General features: G+C 42.3%; 2 protein-coding genes across 4 annotated transcripts in view; one reads left to right on the plus strand and one right to left on the minus strand.

The window, feature by feature from the left end:
* The first annotated feature begins 33 nt into the window (after positions 1-33).
* LOC121284768 (endoribonuclease YbeY-like) lies at positions 34-14868 on the plus strand. Of its 3 annotated transcripts, none has more exons than XM_041200350.1 (4): positions 34-305; positions 4461-4592; positions 11030-11098; positions 14377-14587. In XM_041200350.1, the coding sequence occupies exons 1-4, from the start codon at positions 96-98 to the stop codon at positions 14464-14466; spliced, it is 501 nt and encodes a 166-aa protein (XP_041056284.1). In that variant the 5' UTR covers positions 34-95; the 3' UTR covers positions 14467-14587. The 3 variants fall into 3 exon arrangements, with proteins under 3 accessions (XP_041056284.1, XP_041056286.1, XP_041056285.1); XM_041200352.1 differs by having other exon boundaries at positions 35-305; positions 14326-14397; XM_041200351.1 differs by lacking the exon at positions 14377-14587 and adding an exon at positions 14620-14868 and having other exon boundaries at positions 38-305.
* A 2532-nt stretch (positions 14869-17400) lies between these two features.
* LOC121284724 (uncharacterized protein C21orf58-like) overlaps positions 17401-20544 on the minus strand; it is a 61677-nt gene continuing 58533 nt past the window's right edge. The window contains exon 7 of the mRNA XM_041200276.1: positions 17401-17850. The gene's annotated coding sequence lies outside the window, so the exon portion shown is untranslated. The remainder of the gene's footprint in view (positions 17851-20544) is intronic.

Genomic DNA, 20544 nt, shown 5'->3' on the forward strand with positions numbered 1-20544 from the left:
CTGGAACTAAAAGACCAGTGCACCCATTCTCACTTCCTTTCCTGTGGGTTGTCATTGACAACACGGGGCGGAGCCCGGAAAGATTCCGAGCCGGGATGACGCTGCTGATCAGGAATATGCAGAGAGCGGTGCCGCTCCGCAGGGCCCGGCTCCGGCGGGACTGTCAGACTCTGCGCCAGATCCTGGGCCTCGCACGGTTCGACCTGGCCCTGATTTGCGTGGACGACCAACGGATGCAGTTCTTGAACGGACGCTACAGGGGACAGGAAGCGGCCACTGATGTGCTGTCTTTCCCTTTCCATCAGGTAATGGGACCAGGAGTGGGGCTCCTCTCCTCTCCCCGACAGCAGGAACTCCGAGCTCCAGCGGTTTCCAGAAACAAACCCTCTTATGAGTTTTGAAGAAGAGTAATTGGGACTCGAAACGTTAGCTGTGTCTTCCTCTCCACAGATGCTGTCAGACCTGCTGCGTTTTTCCAGCAATCTTTGTTTTTGTTTAAGATTCCCAGCCTCCGAGTATTTTGCTTTTACCTATGAGGGTCTATCCGGTTCGGACCAAAGGTAACAGAGTTAACGTTTCGAGTCCGTATGACCCTTCTTCGAGTCATACAGATTCAAAACGTTAACTCTGTTTCTTTCTGCACAGATGCTGTCAGTCCTGCTAAGTATTACCAGCATTTTCTGTTTTTATTTCCAATGAATGGAAAGCTGTGCCTTTATTCCCAGGACCAACCCTCCCTTCAGCATGATAAAAACAAAAACCTGCGGATGCTGGAAATCCAAAACAAAAACAGAATTACCTGGAAAAACTCAGCAGGTCTGGCAGCATCGGCGGAGAAGAAAAGAGTTGACGTTTCGAGTCCTCATGACCCTTCGACAGACCCTTCACCATGATCTCTTTTGTATCGTATGTAATATAGAGGACTATTTTGAACTTATTTTAATAGAAATTTATGGAAGCCTTCATATTTTAAAACTTCAAATGTTATTGATCAATATTAATATAATCCACAAAGATCCTTCCAGCCTCTCAGGTTCTCTCCATCCTTTTAGTCTGCCTAAAATCACTATTTGCTCACAAAACTACAGATGGTCTAGTCTCCAGATCGTCGGAGACCAGATGCACGCTGGGACCTCGCAGAAGCCCTGATGCCCTGACCTCCATGCGAATTATCCGGGAAATTTGAACTTCCGAATTGCAATTCCCCTGCTCCCGGGACTTCCACAAAAGTCTCCGTCTTTGAGTTAGGGTCGGAGACTTACAGTTCCAAGGTGCTTAACCTGAATAGTTAGCTAGGAAATGTTAGACAGGAAAAATCCTAATCTACCTCCTGGGTAACTACAGAACTGACCAATCCCCACACCGCACCCCCCCCCACCCCCCCCCCATCACTCATACTGACCCTCCAGCTACCCCATGACAACCCACCTCACCACCCAACTACTGCTCCCAACTCCTGACAACCCCCAGCCCGACATAATCAACCCTCCTAACCACACTAACCTCCGACCTCCTGACTACCTCCTGATCTGACTTGACGAACCCATGATTTGGTTAACTTTTCTGACCTGACCACCCTACCCACTTGCCACCCTACCTACTTATTATACACACCTACCCACCTACCATTTGCTGATTGACTCATTCATCCACTCACCCATCCCGTAACATTAATGCATTCTCCCATGTACTAACATTTATCCATTCACTAACATTCACACTGGATATTTAAACTTGCCTTGTGGCAGTTGGTGCCATAAAAAGGGGCGTGGCTTGCCCGACACCCCAGCACTACAATGAAGCTTTTCGAGGGACTGTATGCTCTGCATTTCTGTAGAAGTCTGGCTTGAAAGACCCAGCTGAAAATGCAGAGCATTATCTAGGCAAAGAAAAGTTTGAACGGAGCAGCGACCTGACAATGATTGACGCTCCTCAGAGGATCTGGGCCGAAGTAACAGTAACTATTGGCATAATACTTCAGAAACGATACATTATTGTTAACTTGCAACAGACTTGACAGTCTACCGCCTCTTTACAATTGCCTTTTTTTAATTACTTGCCTTCTAGATTTGGGCTGGAACCTGACAATTCCATCCAAATACCCAATGCATTATTACATTCTACTTGAAGGCCATGCATTCCTCAGGAACATCTGATAGGTGAGAAGAATACATTATTTTTACTGGACTGAGAGAAGCAGGAGTGGTTCTGCCATGACATACAAGCATATTGAGGACTACTGCCACCCTGAGCAACGCCCTCCGATCTACTGCCTACATGCAGGGTTGACCTGCAGGTTGATCAATATTGTGTCCTGTTCAGAACTGATGAGCTGCACTGGAACACCCATTTGGGGCGTGCTGGACGTACTTTCATAGAATCACAGAATGGTTACAGCACAGAAGGAGGCCATTCAGCCCATTGTGGCTGTGCCAACTCTGCAAAAGCAGTTAATCTAGTCCCACTCCCCAGCCTTTTTCCTGCAGCCCTGAAAATTTTTTCTCTTCAGATAACCACAATTGAACCTGCCACCACGACACTTTGAGGCAGTGCATTCCAGCTCCTAACCACTCGCTGCATAAAGAAGTCATGTCGCCGTTGCTTCTTTTGCTAGTCAATTTAAATCTGTGTCCTCTGGTTCTCAATCCTTTCACCAATGTGAACAGATTCTCCCTATCTGATCTGTCCAGATCCCCCCCATGAATTTGAACACCTCTATCAAATCTCCTCTCAACCATCCCTTCTCCAAGGATAACATCCCTGGCTTCTTCAGTCTATCCAAATAACTGAAATTCCTCATTCCTAGAATCATTCTCATAAATCTTTTCTGCATCCTGTCTAATGTCTTCTCATCCTTCTTGAAGTATGGAGCCCGGAACTGGATGCAATACTGCAGCTGAGGCTGAACCAGTGTTTTACAGTTTTATCATAACTTTCTTGCTTTTGTAATCTGGATCCCCTGCTAATTAAATCCCCCATACCATTTCTGCTTACTGGCTGATCAAGGCTGTGGATAATTCACTAGTTTTGGTAGTTTTTGGCCAGTGTACAGTCTACTATTAATTTAGATTCATTATTGCTGAAAAAAGGGAATTATCCAGTACTTCAGATTCGGCAATTTCAATAAAGTAGCACAAGAAGTTTTTTTGCACAATTTCAAGCTGATTTAATATAATTTGAATTGACAAACAGATTTATTGCCCCAAGAACCTGCAGTGGCAAGCTAATCACAGCCATATTGTTAGCAAGTTATAGATTAAATTTTCCCATTTTTCTAAATATTCATTCACCGGATGTGGGTATTGCTGGCAAGACCAGCAATTATTGTCCATCTCCAATTAGCGTTCCCGTGTACCTGCTGCTCTATTCCTTCTAGTGTGTGGGTTTGGGAGGTAATACTGAAGAAGCTTTGGCGAGTTACTCCATGTATTCTGAAAATGGTATATTTTGCAGCCATGGTACGCAGATGGCAGAGGGAGTGGATGTTTAAGCCAGTAAATGGAATGCCAGTCAAGTAGCTTGCCTTGTTCTGGAAGGTGCCAAGCTTTTGAGTGCTTTTTGAGCTTCATCCATCCAGGCAAGTGGATTATATTCCTGACTTGCACCTTGTGAATGGTAGACAGGCTTTGGGTAGTCAGGAGGTAAGTAACTTGCTGCAGAATACCTGCCGTCTGCCTTGTTCTGTAGCCACAGTATTTATATGGATGGTTCAGTTAAGTTTCTGGTCAGTGGTTACCACCCCCCTCCCCCCGCCTTCAGGTTAGTGATGATGAGGGTTTCTCTTTTTTATTCATTCACAGGATGCGGGCTTTGCTGGCTGGGCCAACATTTATTGCCCATCCCTAGTTGCCCTTGAGAAGGTGGTGGAGAGCTGCCTTCTTGAACTGCTGCAGTTTATGTGGTATGGGTACACCCACAGTGCTGTTAGGAATGGGTTCCAGGATTTTGACCCAGTGACAACGAAGGACCAGCAATACATTTCCAAGTCAGGATGGTGAGTGACTTGGAGGGCAATTTCCAGGTGGTGGTGTTCCCATCTATCTGCTGTCCTTGTCCTTCCAGATGGTAGCGGTCGTAGGTTTGGAAGATCCTGTCTCAGGAGCCTTGGTGAATTTCTGCAGTGCATCTTGTTGCTGCTACTGTGTCTCGGTGGTGGAGGGAGTGAATGTTTGTGATAGTAATGCTGTTGAATGTCAAGGGGAGATAGTTAAGCTCTTTCTTGTTAGATATTGTCATTGCCTGATTACTTGCCACTTATAAACTGATGCTTTTGTCTTGGTTTTTCTACATGTGGGCATGGATTGCTTTATTATCTGAGGAATTATGAATAGAATTGAACACTGTAATCATCAAAAACAGCCCCACTTCTGACCTTATGATGAAAGAAAAGTCATTGATGAAGCACCTGAGGGTAATTAATTACACAAACAGTTGGATAAGCGATTCTATCTTTCTTTCAGGATCTGAGAGCAGGGGATATTCCCAAACCTCTACACCAGGATGAGTATAATCTTGGAGACATCTTCCTAGGAATGGAATATATCTACAGACAAAGCCAAGCACACGGGCAAGACTTTTACAGTGTATTAACAGTACGTATTACTGAGGGATTTCCAGCTGTCCTCAACTATAGGAACTCCACACGGAAATTTACTTTCTTCAGAAAGGGACCAAAAAATGATTACGTTTAACAGCTTAGGGGAGAGAGACTGCACTGCCTTGCAGTTGTCAGTGATTTTAAAAACATTAGTGGTTCTGTGAAACAGGATGCAAGTGAAATTGGTTTATCGCAAAAGCATAAAATGAGCAATAACAATTTGGGAGCCCATTTTATATGCACCAATGGGGAAAGAAATAGTTGAGGTGTAAAAAGGGCACCTGATTCACTATCACTCATTATGCACTCTCACTGAAGACTAATTTCACCCCCAAATATGTTCATGCTCCATTGGAGTGTGACCAGACCTCAGCAATCTGCAACTTTTAAGTTTGAGGCCTGCTGCAGAAGTAGCCATGATGGATTAACGAGGTACATCACCATTAACAAGGTTTAAATATTGTGTTTGACTGTGGATTTTATGTGTAAATTTGATGTTTTTAATTTCAGTGGCCAGGTCACAGCATTAAGGGCTCAGCAAAGACAAATGTAAAGCTCTCTCTATCCCTATCATAAGACTCATGATCGAAGTCAAGAGAGTGTCTCCTTTCCCCAAATAACACTATTCCATTCCTATATGCTGCAGTCGTGCCTAACCTGCAGCCATGTTGAAAAGTAGAGTGAGAGGCATTCACAATGGAGAGAATCATATAGAGACCCCAATATAATAGGTTCAGTTCCCAGCTTAGCTGACCTCAGCCAGGGCAGCATTTGGTCTCAGCACAGATTGATTAAGAAGGGGTAAAATATGCCAGGGTTCTTGTTCCACGTCACTATCCAGCAAGCCCAATTAAAAAGTAGTTATGCTGATGTCATGCATGTCATGTCATGATGTAATGGAAGTCAACATGCTCCCTCTTCAGGTTGAACAGCTTGCTGATACAGTGTCTAGGTAGCACATGCACATGAAGAATATCCACTTTGAATGAGTTACCTGCACTGTAATCGAGAGTTTGCAACTAGAGAGGACGAAACCTATTTCTGCAATTCTGGATGAATTGCCTCATGTATTTGTTTAGAAACTTGTGGGCTGAATTTTACAGTGCTGGGTTAGGCACACGATACTCCTGACTTGCCGTAAAATAGATCGTGATGATGTCAGGAGGGGATCCCGATGTCATCACACAGCATCACAGTATTTCGGGAGGTTGGTGTGCCCAATTGTCAGCAGCTCACCCGTGTAGTTTTACGTTCAGCACACGGGCTGCAAGGGCAGATGGGGACCTCACAATGAGCACTTTCTCAATCCAGGGTGGGATATATACAGTAAAGAGTGTGAAGGTAAGAGTTAATATCTGTTGCTTAAGGTTTGACTTTCTGGGTTGTTTTCTGAACCATTTTGTTCAAATTTTTTTTTGTGGTAAGGAAGCTTCTGTCCTTAAAGAGCCACTAACAGATTGGCCATAACATCAGTCAGTCAGCACCTCAGCAATCTAATTGCTTAAAAATGGGGATTGTTATGTCAGATGACAGCTCTTCCTCAGGTGAAGAGAGGCAATGAAGAAGGGAGAGAAGGCCAGCTGGCCAGAGACAGCATTAATGTGTCCACTCACGAGAACAAGCAGCACACCTTGAAGCGGTTGAAGGCCAGTGAGGCTTGCTAAGGAGAAGGAGCCAGCAGAGGTGCCATTTCCCTTCTAGCAGAGTATACAGAGTAAGATCCAACTATCTGGACATGATGGAGGTATAGTGCAGAAGAAAGACCTGGCTCTAAAGGGAGACAGTGACTTTCATCTGCAAAATGATTGGTCCACCCAACTATGTAGAGGGGGCACCCTGTGCCAATAGGCCCGAAAGTGACTGTTGCCCTAAATGTTTATGCTTCATATTCATTCCTGGCTCCTGTAGGGATCCGTGTAGGGGATCTCTGCAGTGTGTCACAGTCCACAGCACATCACTGGATAAAGCTCATCACAGGTGCACTCTTCAGGAGGGTGAATCCCTTTATACATTTCAAAACAGATGAGAATCAGCCAGGCAGAGAATGCAAGAGGATTTGCTGTTATTGCTAGCTTCCCAAAAATTCAGGTTGCTCTTGATTGCAACCATGTGACAATCAAAGGACCTGCAGGAGAGCCTTTCTGAATCATAAAGGCTACCATTCACTCAACGTCCAGCTAGTATGTGATCATCAACAACACATCCTCCGGGTTTGTGCAAGGCATCCAGGGAGTTGCCATGACTCTTACATTTTCCGGCACTTCCAGGTTCCAAGGCTGTTCAGCCCCCTTGCCTGATTGGATGCTAGCTGTTGGCGGATAAAGAATGCCCTGTGGAAAGATGGCTAATGACACCTATAAGACATCCTCAAATCCCTGCTGAAGACAGGTACAATGAAAGCCATGCCTCCACGAGGACCATGATCGAGAGGACGATCAGACTGTTTAAAATTAATATCCTTGCCTGCACTAGTTTGGGGGATCACTTTAGTACGGACTGGATTGCATGTCCTTCATCGATGTTGTATGCTGTGCCTTGCACAATCTGGCTGTTTCTTGGGGCGATCTGATGGAGGAAGAAGACTGGAACTGATAGCGAAGACACAGGAGGACGAATTGAACACAGACTCCAAGGATGAACCTGCACAGCCATTGGGTGATTTTGAGGAGCCAACAGGACAGCAGCTTTTGGGAGCCAGGGAAACTAGGGAAGCACACTTTCAAAGGGGCTTCCAGTAGGCTTCTAAATTCCTCATTCCATATCATTGAAAAGCTGCAGTTACATAATTGCTCAGATCACATGAACCCTCCTGATGCCCACTGGTCCTGTGCCTCCTACACAATTAGATTTTCTTACCTTTTAGGATTGAGTTGCAGGCCTCCAATCTTCATGCCACTCATAGCACAAGAATAACATGTTGTATGAAATATCTTTTTAATAAGGTGATGTGGAACAACAAAACACAAGTCACAAACTAAATATCTCACCCATGATTGCTCTTCTGTGTTCATTGTGATTTCTTAAACCGTTTACAAGTGCTTCGTCTTAGTGCTATCCTGTCATTGGAGCTGCATTGGAGGCAGGCTACTGACTCGGATGCCCCATTGGCCTGGATGACTTTGGCAATTGTCCTCTGGTTGCTAGAGGCTATGAGGGCCCCAACTGGGTGGGAAAGTTCGGCCCAGGGGAAGGACACTTGGTCGTCGTGAATTTATCAGACAATACTGTAACTGGCAGAGGAGCTGCTGTCACCATCTGGAGTGCCCTGAGAGGAGCCCCTAGATGCAAAGAACTGCCATTCATCTGGCAACATGATGTTTGCTTGGACCTCCCTGCACACCATAGATGGACAAGAAGGTAACAGAAACACCAGGTGCCTCATCCATCCCTCATGCTGGCAGTGATTGAGTTGCTGGAGCTGGCAGGCCATGAGAGTGGCCAACCTCTCAATGACATGCTGTGCATTCAGAGGAGTGAGTGACCACAGAGCTTATGCCCCACATGGACTCCTCCATTGTACAGATGAGGACACGTCTACCCTCTGGAAGCTCTGCCAGATTTCCACGTACTTCCCGCTGGACATCTAACATTTGCCACTAGATGGATGACTCCAGAGGCCCAACATCTGCCTGGGCTCAGGATCTCCTGGCCTCCAAAAGTCGTAAGAGTCTCCAATAATTGCTCAGATGATCGTGATGTGCTGCACCCAGTCTGTGCTACCACTTATATGGATGCACTCAACCCCACAGAGATATCAGTATTTGAAGTGGTGCAGAGTGGAGGATGTGGAACTGGAGCATTTTTTTATTATTATTATTATTCGTTCATGGAATGGGGTCGTCGTTGTCTAAGCCAGCATTTATTGTCCATCCCTAATTGCCCTTGAGACCTGAGTGGCTTGCTAGACCATTTCAGAGGGCATTTAAGAGTCGACCACATTGCTGTGGGTCTGCAGCCAGACCAGGCAAGGGATGGCAGATTTCCTTCCCCAAAGGAAAAAAAATCCTTTTATGACATTGTCAATGTACAATTGATTGTCAATCGACAATGGTTTCATGGTCATCATTAGACTTTTAATTCCACTGCCATGATGAGGTTCGAACCCAGGTCCCCAGAGCATTACCCTGGGTCTCTGGATTACTAGTCCACTGACAATATCGCTACGCTGCCGCCTCTCCATCTGAGGGTCCCTCCTCCAATGTTAATGGTGGACTGTCTGAATCTTCGATTGGTCTGGACGATGCTGCACCTAATGGATGAAAAACAACAGTGAATATACATCAGCATTAAGGAAGCAGACCAAGTAGCTGTTGCAGCATCCTGCACAATTCACAAATATAACAATGCAGGGTAACAAAGAAATGTAACAAGAGACAATGTCATAGCCTTACCTTCTATGCCACTGAATCCTTCATATCTGATGCTGTCCCCTTCTGGTGTAGCCCCTTCATTCTCACCCTCCTCAAAAACCCCTGCCTCTCCTCGACCAGTAGATCTCCTCCCCTGCTCGCATGCCAACTCTAAAGTGTCCTCCTCCATCAGCATCAGTACTGCCAGTTTTGGAACTCACCTGTGCAGTTGCATTCCAACACAATGTGCTTCCTCTTCTCGTGTGAAAACAAGAGTACATTCATGAATCCCTATTCTAGATGGCTGAGATGTGCATGCTCCTCCCCAACATTGCCAGTCCATGCGCCCAACGCATTGCAGGACATTTCCCTTCGAGGTGTGCCTGCTGTCCTCCCTAGTCCTAAACAGCCTTGCTGGGCACAGGTCTCCTTTGCCTCTACAGAGCCACTCGTGTACCACCTTCCAGTCCCATCAAATCCATGCCCACCCATATACATTCATTCCCAATGCAAAGTGGTTTCCTTCCTTACCCTTGCAGAGACCAGAAGATCATTGACCCTCTTCCACACTGCACCTAATTCCTACACCACAACCACTATCGATGCCACCTTTGTCCAGGCTTTCTTGGTTAGATGTGGAGGCTTCCTCTTGTCATCAGCTGGCAGCAGTATCTCCCGCAGATCACTGTCTGCCTGCAGGAGGGACTGCAAGCAGTCATTTGGAGAAATGAGGAGCTGCGCATATTTGCATTTCCAGTAGCTTGGTTTGTTCTCTGGTCACCATGCCTCAAATCCCTCAAGACATTGGTTCTGCCAGTGCTGCAGGATAGCAAAGATTGGCTGTCACTGAAGAGGGTCTTGTAACCTCACACGATTCCACAATTTTGCTTCGGTGTCCCCAGTGTCCTTGCACACTCCTGGTGGTCCTTTTAAACCTCCCACCCGCAGAAACCTTAACCGAAAAGTCCACCCCCTGGACAGCACTGGTTCTTTCAATGATTGCCTTTCCCACCGGCCGGCCGTTAATTGGCCAGCCAGCGCGTGATTGCTGTCAGCCGCCGGTGTTGGGCTGGAGTGGACATTACATCTGCTTCTAGGCCTGTCGATCCAGCATGCCCACCAAGTGTAATATTCAGGCCCATAAGTTACGCACTGAAACAGACTGTTTGACCATACCAGTTGATAGCATTTACACTTCACACAAGTAAACAATTTCAATTACATTTACCCACACTATTCCTATAGCTCTTTAATATTTTTCCTTGATCCACCTATCCAATTTAATCTTGTATGGTGGCACAGTTACTGCAAAACAATTAACCTTGGAAGTGAATTCCATAGCCAGTGTGAAGAAATTTCTCCCAATCTCTATTTTAAATCTAGCTACTCTGTTGCACCCTTTCAAATTTTGAACACCTCTATTTTATTGCCCCATAATCTGCAATATTCTAATGTAAAAAGGACCCAATCTTTCAAGTCTTTCTTCACAATGGAGACAGATTCAATCATGGCTTTCAAAAGAGAATGGGATAATTATCTGAAGAGAAAAATTTTACAAGTCTACAGGAGCACGGGATTGTGATTCACTGAGTTGCTCTTGCAGAGAACTGGCACAGACACTATGGGCCTCTTTCTGTGCCGTAACCATCCAATGATTTTATGTATGTCTGTTGCCCCATACGAGGCATTCCAAAGAATCTGTGAGAAACCCTATTAATCTCCTTGCTATGATGTAGATTCCAATACTATGCACAGTACTTAACAGGTGTTATTAACATTTTATAAAGGCCCATCATTACCTCCTTGGCTTTTATACTCTGCATCTCTTGTGATATCTTTCTTACAGTCTTATTCACCTGAGGTGCTGCCTTTAATGTTCCAACACATAAACAGTCAGAACAATCCTCTTTAGCAACTGAGCCTGGGTGGGTGGGGAAGCTTTTTAACACTTTCACGCTATTGAAATTTTAGGAAGAAAATCTCCTGGGTTATAGATTTAAATCTAGTTGTTTGACCGTCCTCTGTGATGGGCTAATTCAATGGAGTAACTACTCTGCTTTGACTGTCTATTACTTTCATGCAGGTGACCACATTACATGGAATCTGCCATCTACTGGGTTATAGACATAGCACAGAAGCTGAATGGAAGCAGGTATGGTCACACTTTTCTTTATGCAGTGAAATTTCAGTTAATTCAATTATTTTTTTACAAAGGGAATTGGATAAGCACTTGAAGAAAAAAAATTCAGGCCAACAAGGAGAGGGCAGGAGAGTGGAACTAGTTGAGTTGCTCTCACACGGAGCTGATAGAGTCGACGGGTCAAATGGCCTCCATCTGTGATTTACCATTTTATGATTCTAATTACCAGTACTGTAATTGATCACATTTCTGATCATCATCTTGAATTTGTATGGAACAAAAACCTCTTGAGGGACATTACCTCACTGCACAACTGGCTAACACCAATCTGCTACAATCCAGCCTAAATCTAAAAAAAGCTTAAATTAAAAGTTATTTGTATTCTTCAGTCCTTTTCCTGGGGTAATAAAGTGCCATGAATATAGGAGCAATCCCCTGTTAATTCCCATTAACTACTGGATGGGGTGACAATATTAAAAATGCAGGTCCCTTTAAGAATAAACTAGGACAAGCTTCAGAGCGAATTGAGAGCAGGTGATGCTCATTGAAACCTGTACTGAAGAGCTAGGTTTTCCCTTAGTAAGAGGGGTTTGTGCTTCTGGACAGGGAAAGGACCAAGAATGGAAGAGTGGAAACTGGTATTTGTACTGAACTATAGTTGAACAATAAACCAATGGTGATTCACAGAATATCTTCTGCCTGATTCGGAAAATGGATATCTACCTATTAAACATGGTGGATCAATTCCATTCGTTATGGCAATGATGTATTCTACATCAATTATAATGAAACATTTACTGTGAGCGTGAGAAACATTCAATACCGACGACCTCAGCTGTGTTTGTTTTGAATTGGTGAACCCAAATCTCAACATTTCTGCTTTAGGGTTGAAGATTCCAGAACAAGGAGCCACAAATTTAAATTAAAGCTAAACCATTTATGGGTGATATCAGGAAGTACTTTTTAACACATAGGGTAATGAAGATCTCAAACTCTGCTGGAAAAAACTGGGGTGCTAAGTCAATTGAAATGTTCAGTAACTATATTATTGAACAAAGGTGGGTAAGTGGGGTTGAGGTGCAGACCTGACAAAATGGTAGAATGGCCTCTAAAGAGCTGAAAGGCCTATTGTGTTCCTATGTCCGGTATTACTGGAATATAACAGGGTTCTCTCTGATTTTGTGTGTTACATACTTTGTTCATTACACAATGAAAGTCAAAAGCTCTTGATTGTTAGATATCTCAGCAGTCAGTTGGTGAAGTAGGAAACCAGAAGCCAATCTTTTATTTCATACTGGATTTATAGAGACATTGCACATATATGTTTTTAACTGAGAGCAGAGAGATTGTCTTTGTCCTAGTATTGATCAAATGGCAAGCACAATGTCGCCACCAAGGATACCTGCTGTGACTGTGAGAATGAGGCTACCATGTTCCATTCAATCCCAATGATGCTGATATTCTCCATTGGGCATTAGTTTTCATTGCTTTGTATTTGCCACACCAGGTTTTCATCTCCTGTCATCAGATGAACTTCGACCTGACCTGGAGTAGTGATTGTTTGATGAGCATTCAATTCAGGGTGCATAAAGATGCATGAAGAAGGAAGTATTGTAGGATGGTGTGCTTGCAGGTTAGAAGGAATAACGAAGGAAAGTTCAGAAGGATATGGTCCCATGTAAAGAAAGAACTCTCAATTATGTGGCACCTTTCACAAACTGGATGTTTCAAAGCACTTTAGAGCTAATGAAATACTTAAGAGTGACGTCATTATTGTAATATAGGAATTGAGGCAGCCAATTTGCATACAGCAATGTTCGAAAAACAGCAGTGAGATAAATGACCCAGTGACCTGCTTAATGAAATTGGTTGAAGAACAAATATTTACCAAGACTCTGGAAAAACATCCCTGGCTCTTATTTAGATGTGGAGTACTGCTTCACAACTGATGGCAGTCCGCAAGGGATAGCCAGTGCTGTGTATATTCATTTAAATCATGGGGCAAGACTGTGATAACCAAGACCAATCACATGGTGTTATAGCATATACACACTTCCAAATAGGAGGAGGTGGGTGTCACCGTATCCTGCTTGAGATATGTAACCCAATATGATGCTTTTTCTTTTCCCCCTCCATATCCATTGCATATTGTAAAAATTTGAAACTATTTCAAACATAACATTTTCTTCTCCCCTATCCGCAGTTTTCTTTAGCCAAGATCAGCAAACAAGGGAACAATCCTGAAAACTTCATAATAGGGAATTATATTTCATTTCTATTTCCCATTTTTGTGTTGAAAGATGAGCAAAAGAACCACCTCCATATCTTTAATACCCTCTGAACTCAGAGATGCAAGAGAGGAATTGGTGACTTTGACACCCTGTTTTTACCTGATGGCCTGCACTCATTGAACTTCCACTGTGGTTTCCCCAACCCCTCTTCACCCAGACACAATTGAGATCAGAACTTGAGTCACACTTTCTAGGTGGGAACTTTACCATAGATAAGTGGTGCCTTGTGTTGCGAAGTTTACAGGCAGGGTAAGCCGCTTGGATCTACAAGGAACAGCTCCCTCAAATTTTTTTAAAATTGTGCTGTCCTGGCACCATTAAACCACTACAAGCATATCAGTCATATGACTATGTGTTTTCCCCCACAGATATTATCTTTGTGCACATTTGTTTAGAAACCTGGAAAATCACTTACAAATGAAACTGGCCATTCATGATGACAGAAAATTCAGTTCCTTACTTCCTCCCTGAAAAGCCTCAAGGCAACACAATCAAAAGATCAGTGTATTTCACATCTATGTAGCAGAATTTGGATGAAAAAAACTTGTACTGAGTAGCAGTTATGCTGCACAATAGCCATCCAAGTTGCCCGCTTGAGTAAAATTACTTGTGGGTATGTGCTCTCTGAGCTAGCTCAGACTCATTCCCAAACTCATTTCATGTAGAATAAAAACATTCAACAGAGGAAAAAGCCATTGTACTTGAGCCATCATGGTGCTTAATCTTCTGTTTTAGGAGAAGGAAGAATGATCTTGCAATTACATAGTATCTTTTATGTCATCAGGAAGTACCAAAGTGCTTCACATCTAAGGAATTAGCTTTGAAGTGTATTCGCTGTTTTCTTGTCAAATGTAGCAGCCAACTGTGCACAGCCAGGTTCCAAAACAGCAATGAGAAGAATAGCCAGTTAATCTGTTTTGGTTGGGGATTCACTGTTGACTCTTTTAGAATTGTGCCTAGGAGTCTTCTACATCTATGGTTTATTGTTTCACCTGAAAGAAAACATCACCAATAATGCAGCACTCCGATGCTACACTGAAGTGGCAGCCTGATTTATGCATTCAAGTCCTTGAACCCACAACCTTCTGACTCAGAGGTGACAGTGCAACCAAATGAGACACCTGACAGAGAAGTAAACTTTGAAATCTTTTTTAATATCATCCAATACATGTCTAGAGCAAGTATATGTTATCAAGACAACGTGCTATGTTCTGATTCTCTACAACTTTGTCTCTTCCTCAGATGTTCCAGAGAGAGTCCAACACTCTTAGATTGTTTAATAGTCTCACTGGAGCCAGCCTGCAGCCACTGACACAAAACAACTTCTGAATGCATGTGTGGCTGAGAGCCACTGAGAAACATTGCTTTGACATTTACTTTTATATACCATGGAATGAATGGGTGCAGCACAAATCCTATCAGCAGAACAAAGGCAATGGTTCTTTGGGCTATGAAGACTCTTTATCAATAAAGTCAGAATCATTTTCAGAATTTTTTTGTATGAACCACTTTCTACTCTAGGGCCCAGTGTCAAGGTATTACATAGATTGAATACAAAGTACAATTCCTCTGCCTTATCTCAGAAAAAAGGAATTTAATGAACTGCAGGCACATTTTTCCTTTCCCACACCTGCCATCCCCTCCTCAATAAGGTAACATTGCCTGTTTAGTGTCTGTACCCATTAGTGCTTTCCTCACATTGTTTTGGCTATGCCTTAGTTTAAATGAACAGCACATCATAATTGGTGTTTGAGTTATTTCAAACAAGCAATATCTGAATTCTGTAAAATATTTAAATTTTAAATTGATGCACCCTCTTTCTTAGTATAATGGGTATAGCACGCTTGTGGGCTAAACAGGTTAAGGCTAGATGATCTCACACCAATGCAATATAACCCCTTCATCCCACAAAAGTACATCAACTTTTATTACTTGTTCTTGGAATGTGGGCATTGTTGGAAAAGCTACGTCCCTAATAGTCAGATTCTAATGCATTGTACTAACCACTGTATCTAACTGCTGCATTGTAGAGGTTTGACATCACTGAGGCTGGGTGTCATCAGGGGGCAACCTTGTTGGTGTAGGACTGGAGTCATATATCATCCAGACCAGGTAAGGAAGCAGGTTTCCTTCCCTAAAGGGCATTAGTGAACTAGTTGGGTTTTTACAATAATTCAATAGCTTTGTGATCAATTTTACTGATCTGTTACAGATCACTCAGAGTCCGAGTTGCTTTGGCAGCATGCACTTTTACATGCGTGTTGTAGACTGGAGCTATGGATAGTGATGATCGAGGCTCTAACTTTCTTTCCATCACATGGCTGACCAGGAATCTCTCCTGTCCTTACCTTTGATAATCAACTTGTTTGGCAGTGTTATGAACACACGTTCCTTGACCATCAAGTCCTGGGGTGGGACTTGAACCTGGAGCCTCTGGTTCAGAGGCAGGGATGCTATCCACTGTGTCAAAAGTCCTGATACCATCTTTTTATTTCCAGATTTTTCCAAACTGAATTCAAGTTCTCAAACTGTCACAGTGGCATTTGAACTCACATTTTCGGGATTATTTCTCCAGGGATAGATGCAGTAGGCTAACTTCTGAAACTGACACTTTAACTGCTTTTGAAGGGAAGTAGCTGGGTCAAGAGTACCCTTGAAGTACAATCATAGAAGTAAATCAAAAATATATAGCACCTTTCAAAGATGGAGATTTAACTCTCAATGGGTTTAGCAATGGCTCTTTTAAGGGCTATAAAATAACTCTAATTTGAAAAAAATATATTGTTATACTACTTTACCTACTCACACAATTAAACACCAGAGGATAAACATATGATGTGTTCAGCAATGTATACTTGTATACAGTGTATTCCTTGAATACCTTGCTCTGTAAATAGTTTCTTAAATTCTGAACACTGTTAAGTGTTTCCAAAATAAATGCAGGTTTTGAAATCGATGTGATTTTGAAGGCTTGGCTCATTCCAGTTCATACAAATAACAACATCACATGGACTCTCAGCAATAGAATCATAGAAACTTAAAACACAGAAGGAGGCAATTCGACTCACTTGAGCTGATTCATGAAAGAGCAGCCGTGCTTTATTCCACATCCCTGCCTTTTCTCCATAACCTGTAAAGTTCCTCATCCTCAAATACCTGTTCAACCCTCTTTTATAATTCTATGAATCTACAAAATCTGCTTCCACCACCTTTTCAGGTATTGTGTTCCAGGATCTGACAATTATCAATCTAAGTGAAAATAATCTTTGAAAAAAATCTTATCTCCCCATTAAATCCCTTTTCAATGATTTTGAATCTATGACCTCTATTTATTAACCTACTCACTACAGCGCATATTTTTTCCCCTTTACTCTACCAAAACCTCTCACCATCTTAAACCTCTATTGGGTCCCCTCTAAACCTTCTCTATCTCAAGGACAAAATTCTTAACTTTTCCAACCTAACCTTATAGCTGAAGTCTCTCACTACAGCAACATCCAGGTGAACTTTCTGTGTATCCTTTATAAACCTTTAGATCTTTCCAGACCTGTAGTGCCCAGAATTTCCCACAATACTCCAGCTGAGGCCTAACCAGTGACTTATAAAATTTTGGTATGATCTCTTAATTCCATTCCTCTAAAAGCATTTATCAACTTGCCCATCTACCTTTAAGGATTTGTGTATATATATGGACACCAAGGGCTCTCTGCACATCCACACTTTTCAAAATTGTGTCATTTTTGGTATACTGTCCATATTAGTTTTCCTAAAGTGCATCACTTTACATGTGTCTGCATTGAACTTTAATTTGCCATGTTTCTGCCCATTTCACCAACCTCCCTATGTCAACCGGAAGCGTGCAAAGTACTTAGTAGGCATTCACTGTAGTCACAGTCCTGTAAATAATCTCCCATGTTGCTGAGTTAACCCTGAATTGCATGCAACAATGTTTTGTAGAAGGGCTTCTTCAATCAGGTTAGTCAAAGTTGGACAGAGTCACCTGCAGGGTGACTGAATGGATGTGTAGATGAGTAAGCAGGATGGTAGAAAAGGTGACAGGTTGGAGAGGGTGTAACTTGTTCATTTAGCAGGATGAAAATTATGCACTGGGTAATAATTTGTTTATTTTTAAGGTAAGGATTACTCACTGCGTATCTAACGAGTAAAGGTTATTCACTGTTTAACTGTATATAGCTTCTATGAGTATAGATTGTTCACTAACTGTTTGGAGTTGATGTTTATACAGCAGCATATGGGGAAGTACAAATATCTTCAAAGTATCATAATTTGTGAAATATTGCTTTTTCAGTTTAAATTTGTAGGATTGCATTGTCGATTATCCATTGTAAACAATATAAATTTCCATTTAGAGAATTCAGTAAGTCCACACCCAGTCTGTCAAATGGGTGATCTGAACCCATTCTTCTGAGAAAGAAATTTCTTCAGATGACCTTCATCCACTGTGTTCTTGAGCTGAAAACAAATACTGAAATGTTTGATGCAAATTATACTGATGTAGTCTAGTGTTCTTTTTGTTTTATCAACTTTAACATGGTGGTTTACTAGAGGTTTCTTCAGTAACTAGAGGACAAATATGCTTTAGTAAAGAAAAAAAGTGTTCCATAGCTGGTTTAACAGGGTGCTGCAAAATATTTCACAGTCAATGAAGTATTTTGAAATATAGTCACTATTATAATGTAAGAAACCACCACAGCAAATTTGCATACATTGACTTGAATATTGAGTAATGACAATCTGTTTTTATTGATATTGGTTGAGGATAAAGATTGGCCACAACTGGCATAAAATTAGGGGGAGGTCATTGGAATCCCAGAGGAATTGCTTTAAAATTTAAATTGCTTTCCACTCTTAATGTCACCATTAGCACCTCCTTTAGCCAGTATCACCACCATCAACACCCCTTTGACCTTTTGTTTATGACATCTTTTGCAATCTCTCCTTTGCCTCCACCTATCACTGGCCTTCTATCCAGCTTCAACTGTCCCACCCCACTTAAACGGTATATATTTCACCACATTTCTACTTCTCTTTAGTTCTGAAGAAGAGTCATCTGGACTCGAAATGTTAACTCTGTCTTTATCTCCACAGATGCTATCAGACCTGCTGAGTTTTTCCAGCAATTTTTGTTTTTGTTTCAGATTTCCAGCAGTATTTTGCTTTTATGCTTTAAATATTTGTTGGTCGTGGTATATGATGTTTCTCTGGAAGTTCCACCAATCACCCACAAGAGAATACCAGTGGGAATTACAAGCATTGCATTTTTAATTGCATCAATTTTCTTTCTTCTTGTCCCTATACCCCTTATTCTTCTAAAAGCCAGTGTATTTTCAATGTAAAATTACAGTTTCCAGTAGGCGTCTGGCAACCAGTCCAAGTAACCATGTTGCATGTATCAGTTTGGTTAGTGACAACTTGCATTTATATAGCGCCTTTAATATAGTAAACTACCCAAAGGCACTTCACAGGAGTTATATCAGACAACGTTTGACATCAAGCCACATGAGGAGATATTAGAGCTGTTGACCAAAAACTTGTTCAGTGGTAAGTTTTAAGGAGCAACTTAAAGGGCAAGAGAGACACGTAGCAATGTGGAGAGGGTTAGGGAGGGAATTCCAGAGCTAGGGGCCTAAGCAGCTAAAGGTAAGGCCGCTAATTAAACACAGATTAACCGACCAGAAATGTTTGAGTGCGCAGATCACAGAGGGGTCATTAAGTTGGAAGGAGATTGCAAAAATAGGGAGGGGGGATCGCCATGATGCGATCTGAAAACAATGTAGGTCAACGAGTACAAGGATGATGGCTGAACAGGACTTGGTGCAAATCAGTGGAGTTTTTTTATGAGTTTCTGGAGGATGGAAGATGGGAGATTGGTAGAAGTACATGGAAATAGTCAAATCTAGGAAAAAGAAGACTTGCATTTATATCATGCTTTTCACAAGCACTTAAAGTGCTTTGCAGCCAATGAAGTACCTTTGAAGGAAGTTATGTTAAACCTATATAAAACACTGATTTGGCCTCAACAGGAGTACTGTGTCCAGTTCTGGGGCACCACACTTTAAGGATGTGAAGGCATTAGACAGAGTGCAGAAAAGATTCATGAAAATGGTTCCAGGGATAAGGAACTTCAATTACATATATTGAAGAAGTTGGGATTGTTCTCCTTGGAGAAGAAAAGGTTGCGGGGAGATTTGATGGAGGTATTCAAAACCATGAGGTGTCCAGACAGAATAGATTGGGAGAAACTGTTCTCATTGGTAGAACAATCAAGAATTAGAGGGCACAGATTAAAGGTAATTGGCAAAAGAGGCAATGATGACATGAGGAAAAACTTTTTCACACAGCAAGTGGTTAAGATATGGAATGCACTGCATTAGTAGTGTGGTGAAGACAGGTTCAATCAAAAGGAAATTGGATTATTATTTGAGAAAGAAGAATGTTCAGGGCCACAAGGAGAAGGCTGGAGAGTGTCTCTTAATGAATTGTTCTTTCAGAGAGCAACAGAGACAGAATGGGCTGAATGACTTTCTGTTCTATAACCATTCTATGATTCTAAGTGTAGTCACTGTTGTAATGTAGGAAAACTCTGGAGTTAATAAAGGTGTGGATGAGAGCTTCAGAATCAGCTGAACTGCCTGGGATGATGTTGTGGAGATGGAATTAGGAGGCCTTGGAGAGAATATGAGCTTGGAAGCTCATCTCGGGATCAAATCGTATGTCAAGGTTGCAAATGATCTGGTCCAACCTTAGACAGTGGCCAACAAGAGCAAAAGGGAGCAGATGCCAGCGGGTTATTCAACCAGGTGAAATGGGAAACGCACCAACCAATTCGATTTGTCTTTGCTTGAAATGGATGAGCCTACAATTCTGACAGGGATCAAGGATAAATATTATAAATTTAGGGACACAGATCGGCTGTACTATCTCCACCACTGTCCTTTTGGCATCAAGTAGCTCGGTACAAGTAGGAGACTGGAGTCATAACCCTCCGAGTCTATGCGACTCATTACTAAACAGTGTTGTGTATGAGCTTTTGGGTAGCCTCAGTTGGAGGCTTTTAATTATTCAAAGGATATTTATCAATAAAGGTAAGTTCAAAATCCTTGACTTTTACCCTTTAATGTAAAAAATGTGACTTCTGCAAGTAAA

The sequence above is a fragment of the Carcharodon carcharias genome, chromosome 12 (assembly GCF_017639515.1).
Source record: "Carcharodon carcharias isolate sCarCar2 chromosome 12, sCarCar2.pri, whole genome shotgun sequence".
In the NCBI taxonomy this organism is placed as follows: Eukaryota; Metazoa; Chordata; class Chondrichthyes; order Lamniformes; family Lamnidae; genus Carcharodon; species Carcharodon carcharias.

Coding starts and splice junctions, on each gene's coding strand:
- LOC121284768 (XM_041200350.1), top strand. CDS start 96: ATGACGCTGCTGATCAGGAATATGCAGAGAGCGGTGCCGCTCCGCAGG. Junction 306..4,460: donor TGTCTTTCCCTTTCCATCAG/GTAATGGGACCA, acceptor TCTTTCTTTCAG/GATCTGAGAGCAGGGGATAT. Junction 4,593..11,029: donor ACTTTTACAGTGTATTAACA/GTACGTATTACT, acceptor ACTTTCATGCAG/GTGACCACATTACATGGAAT.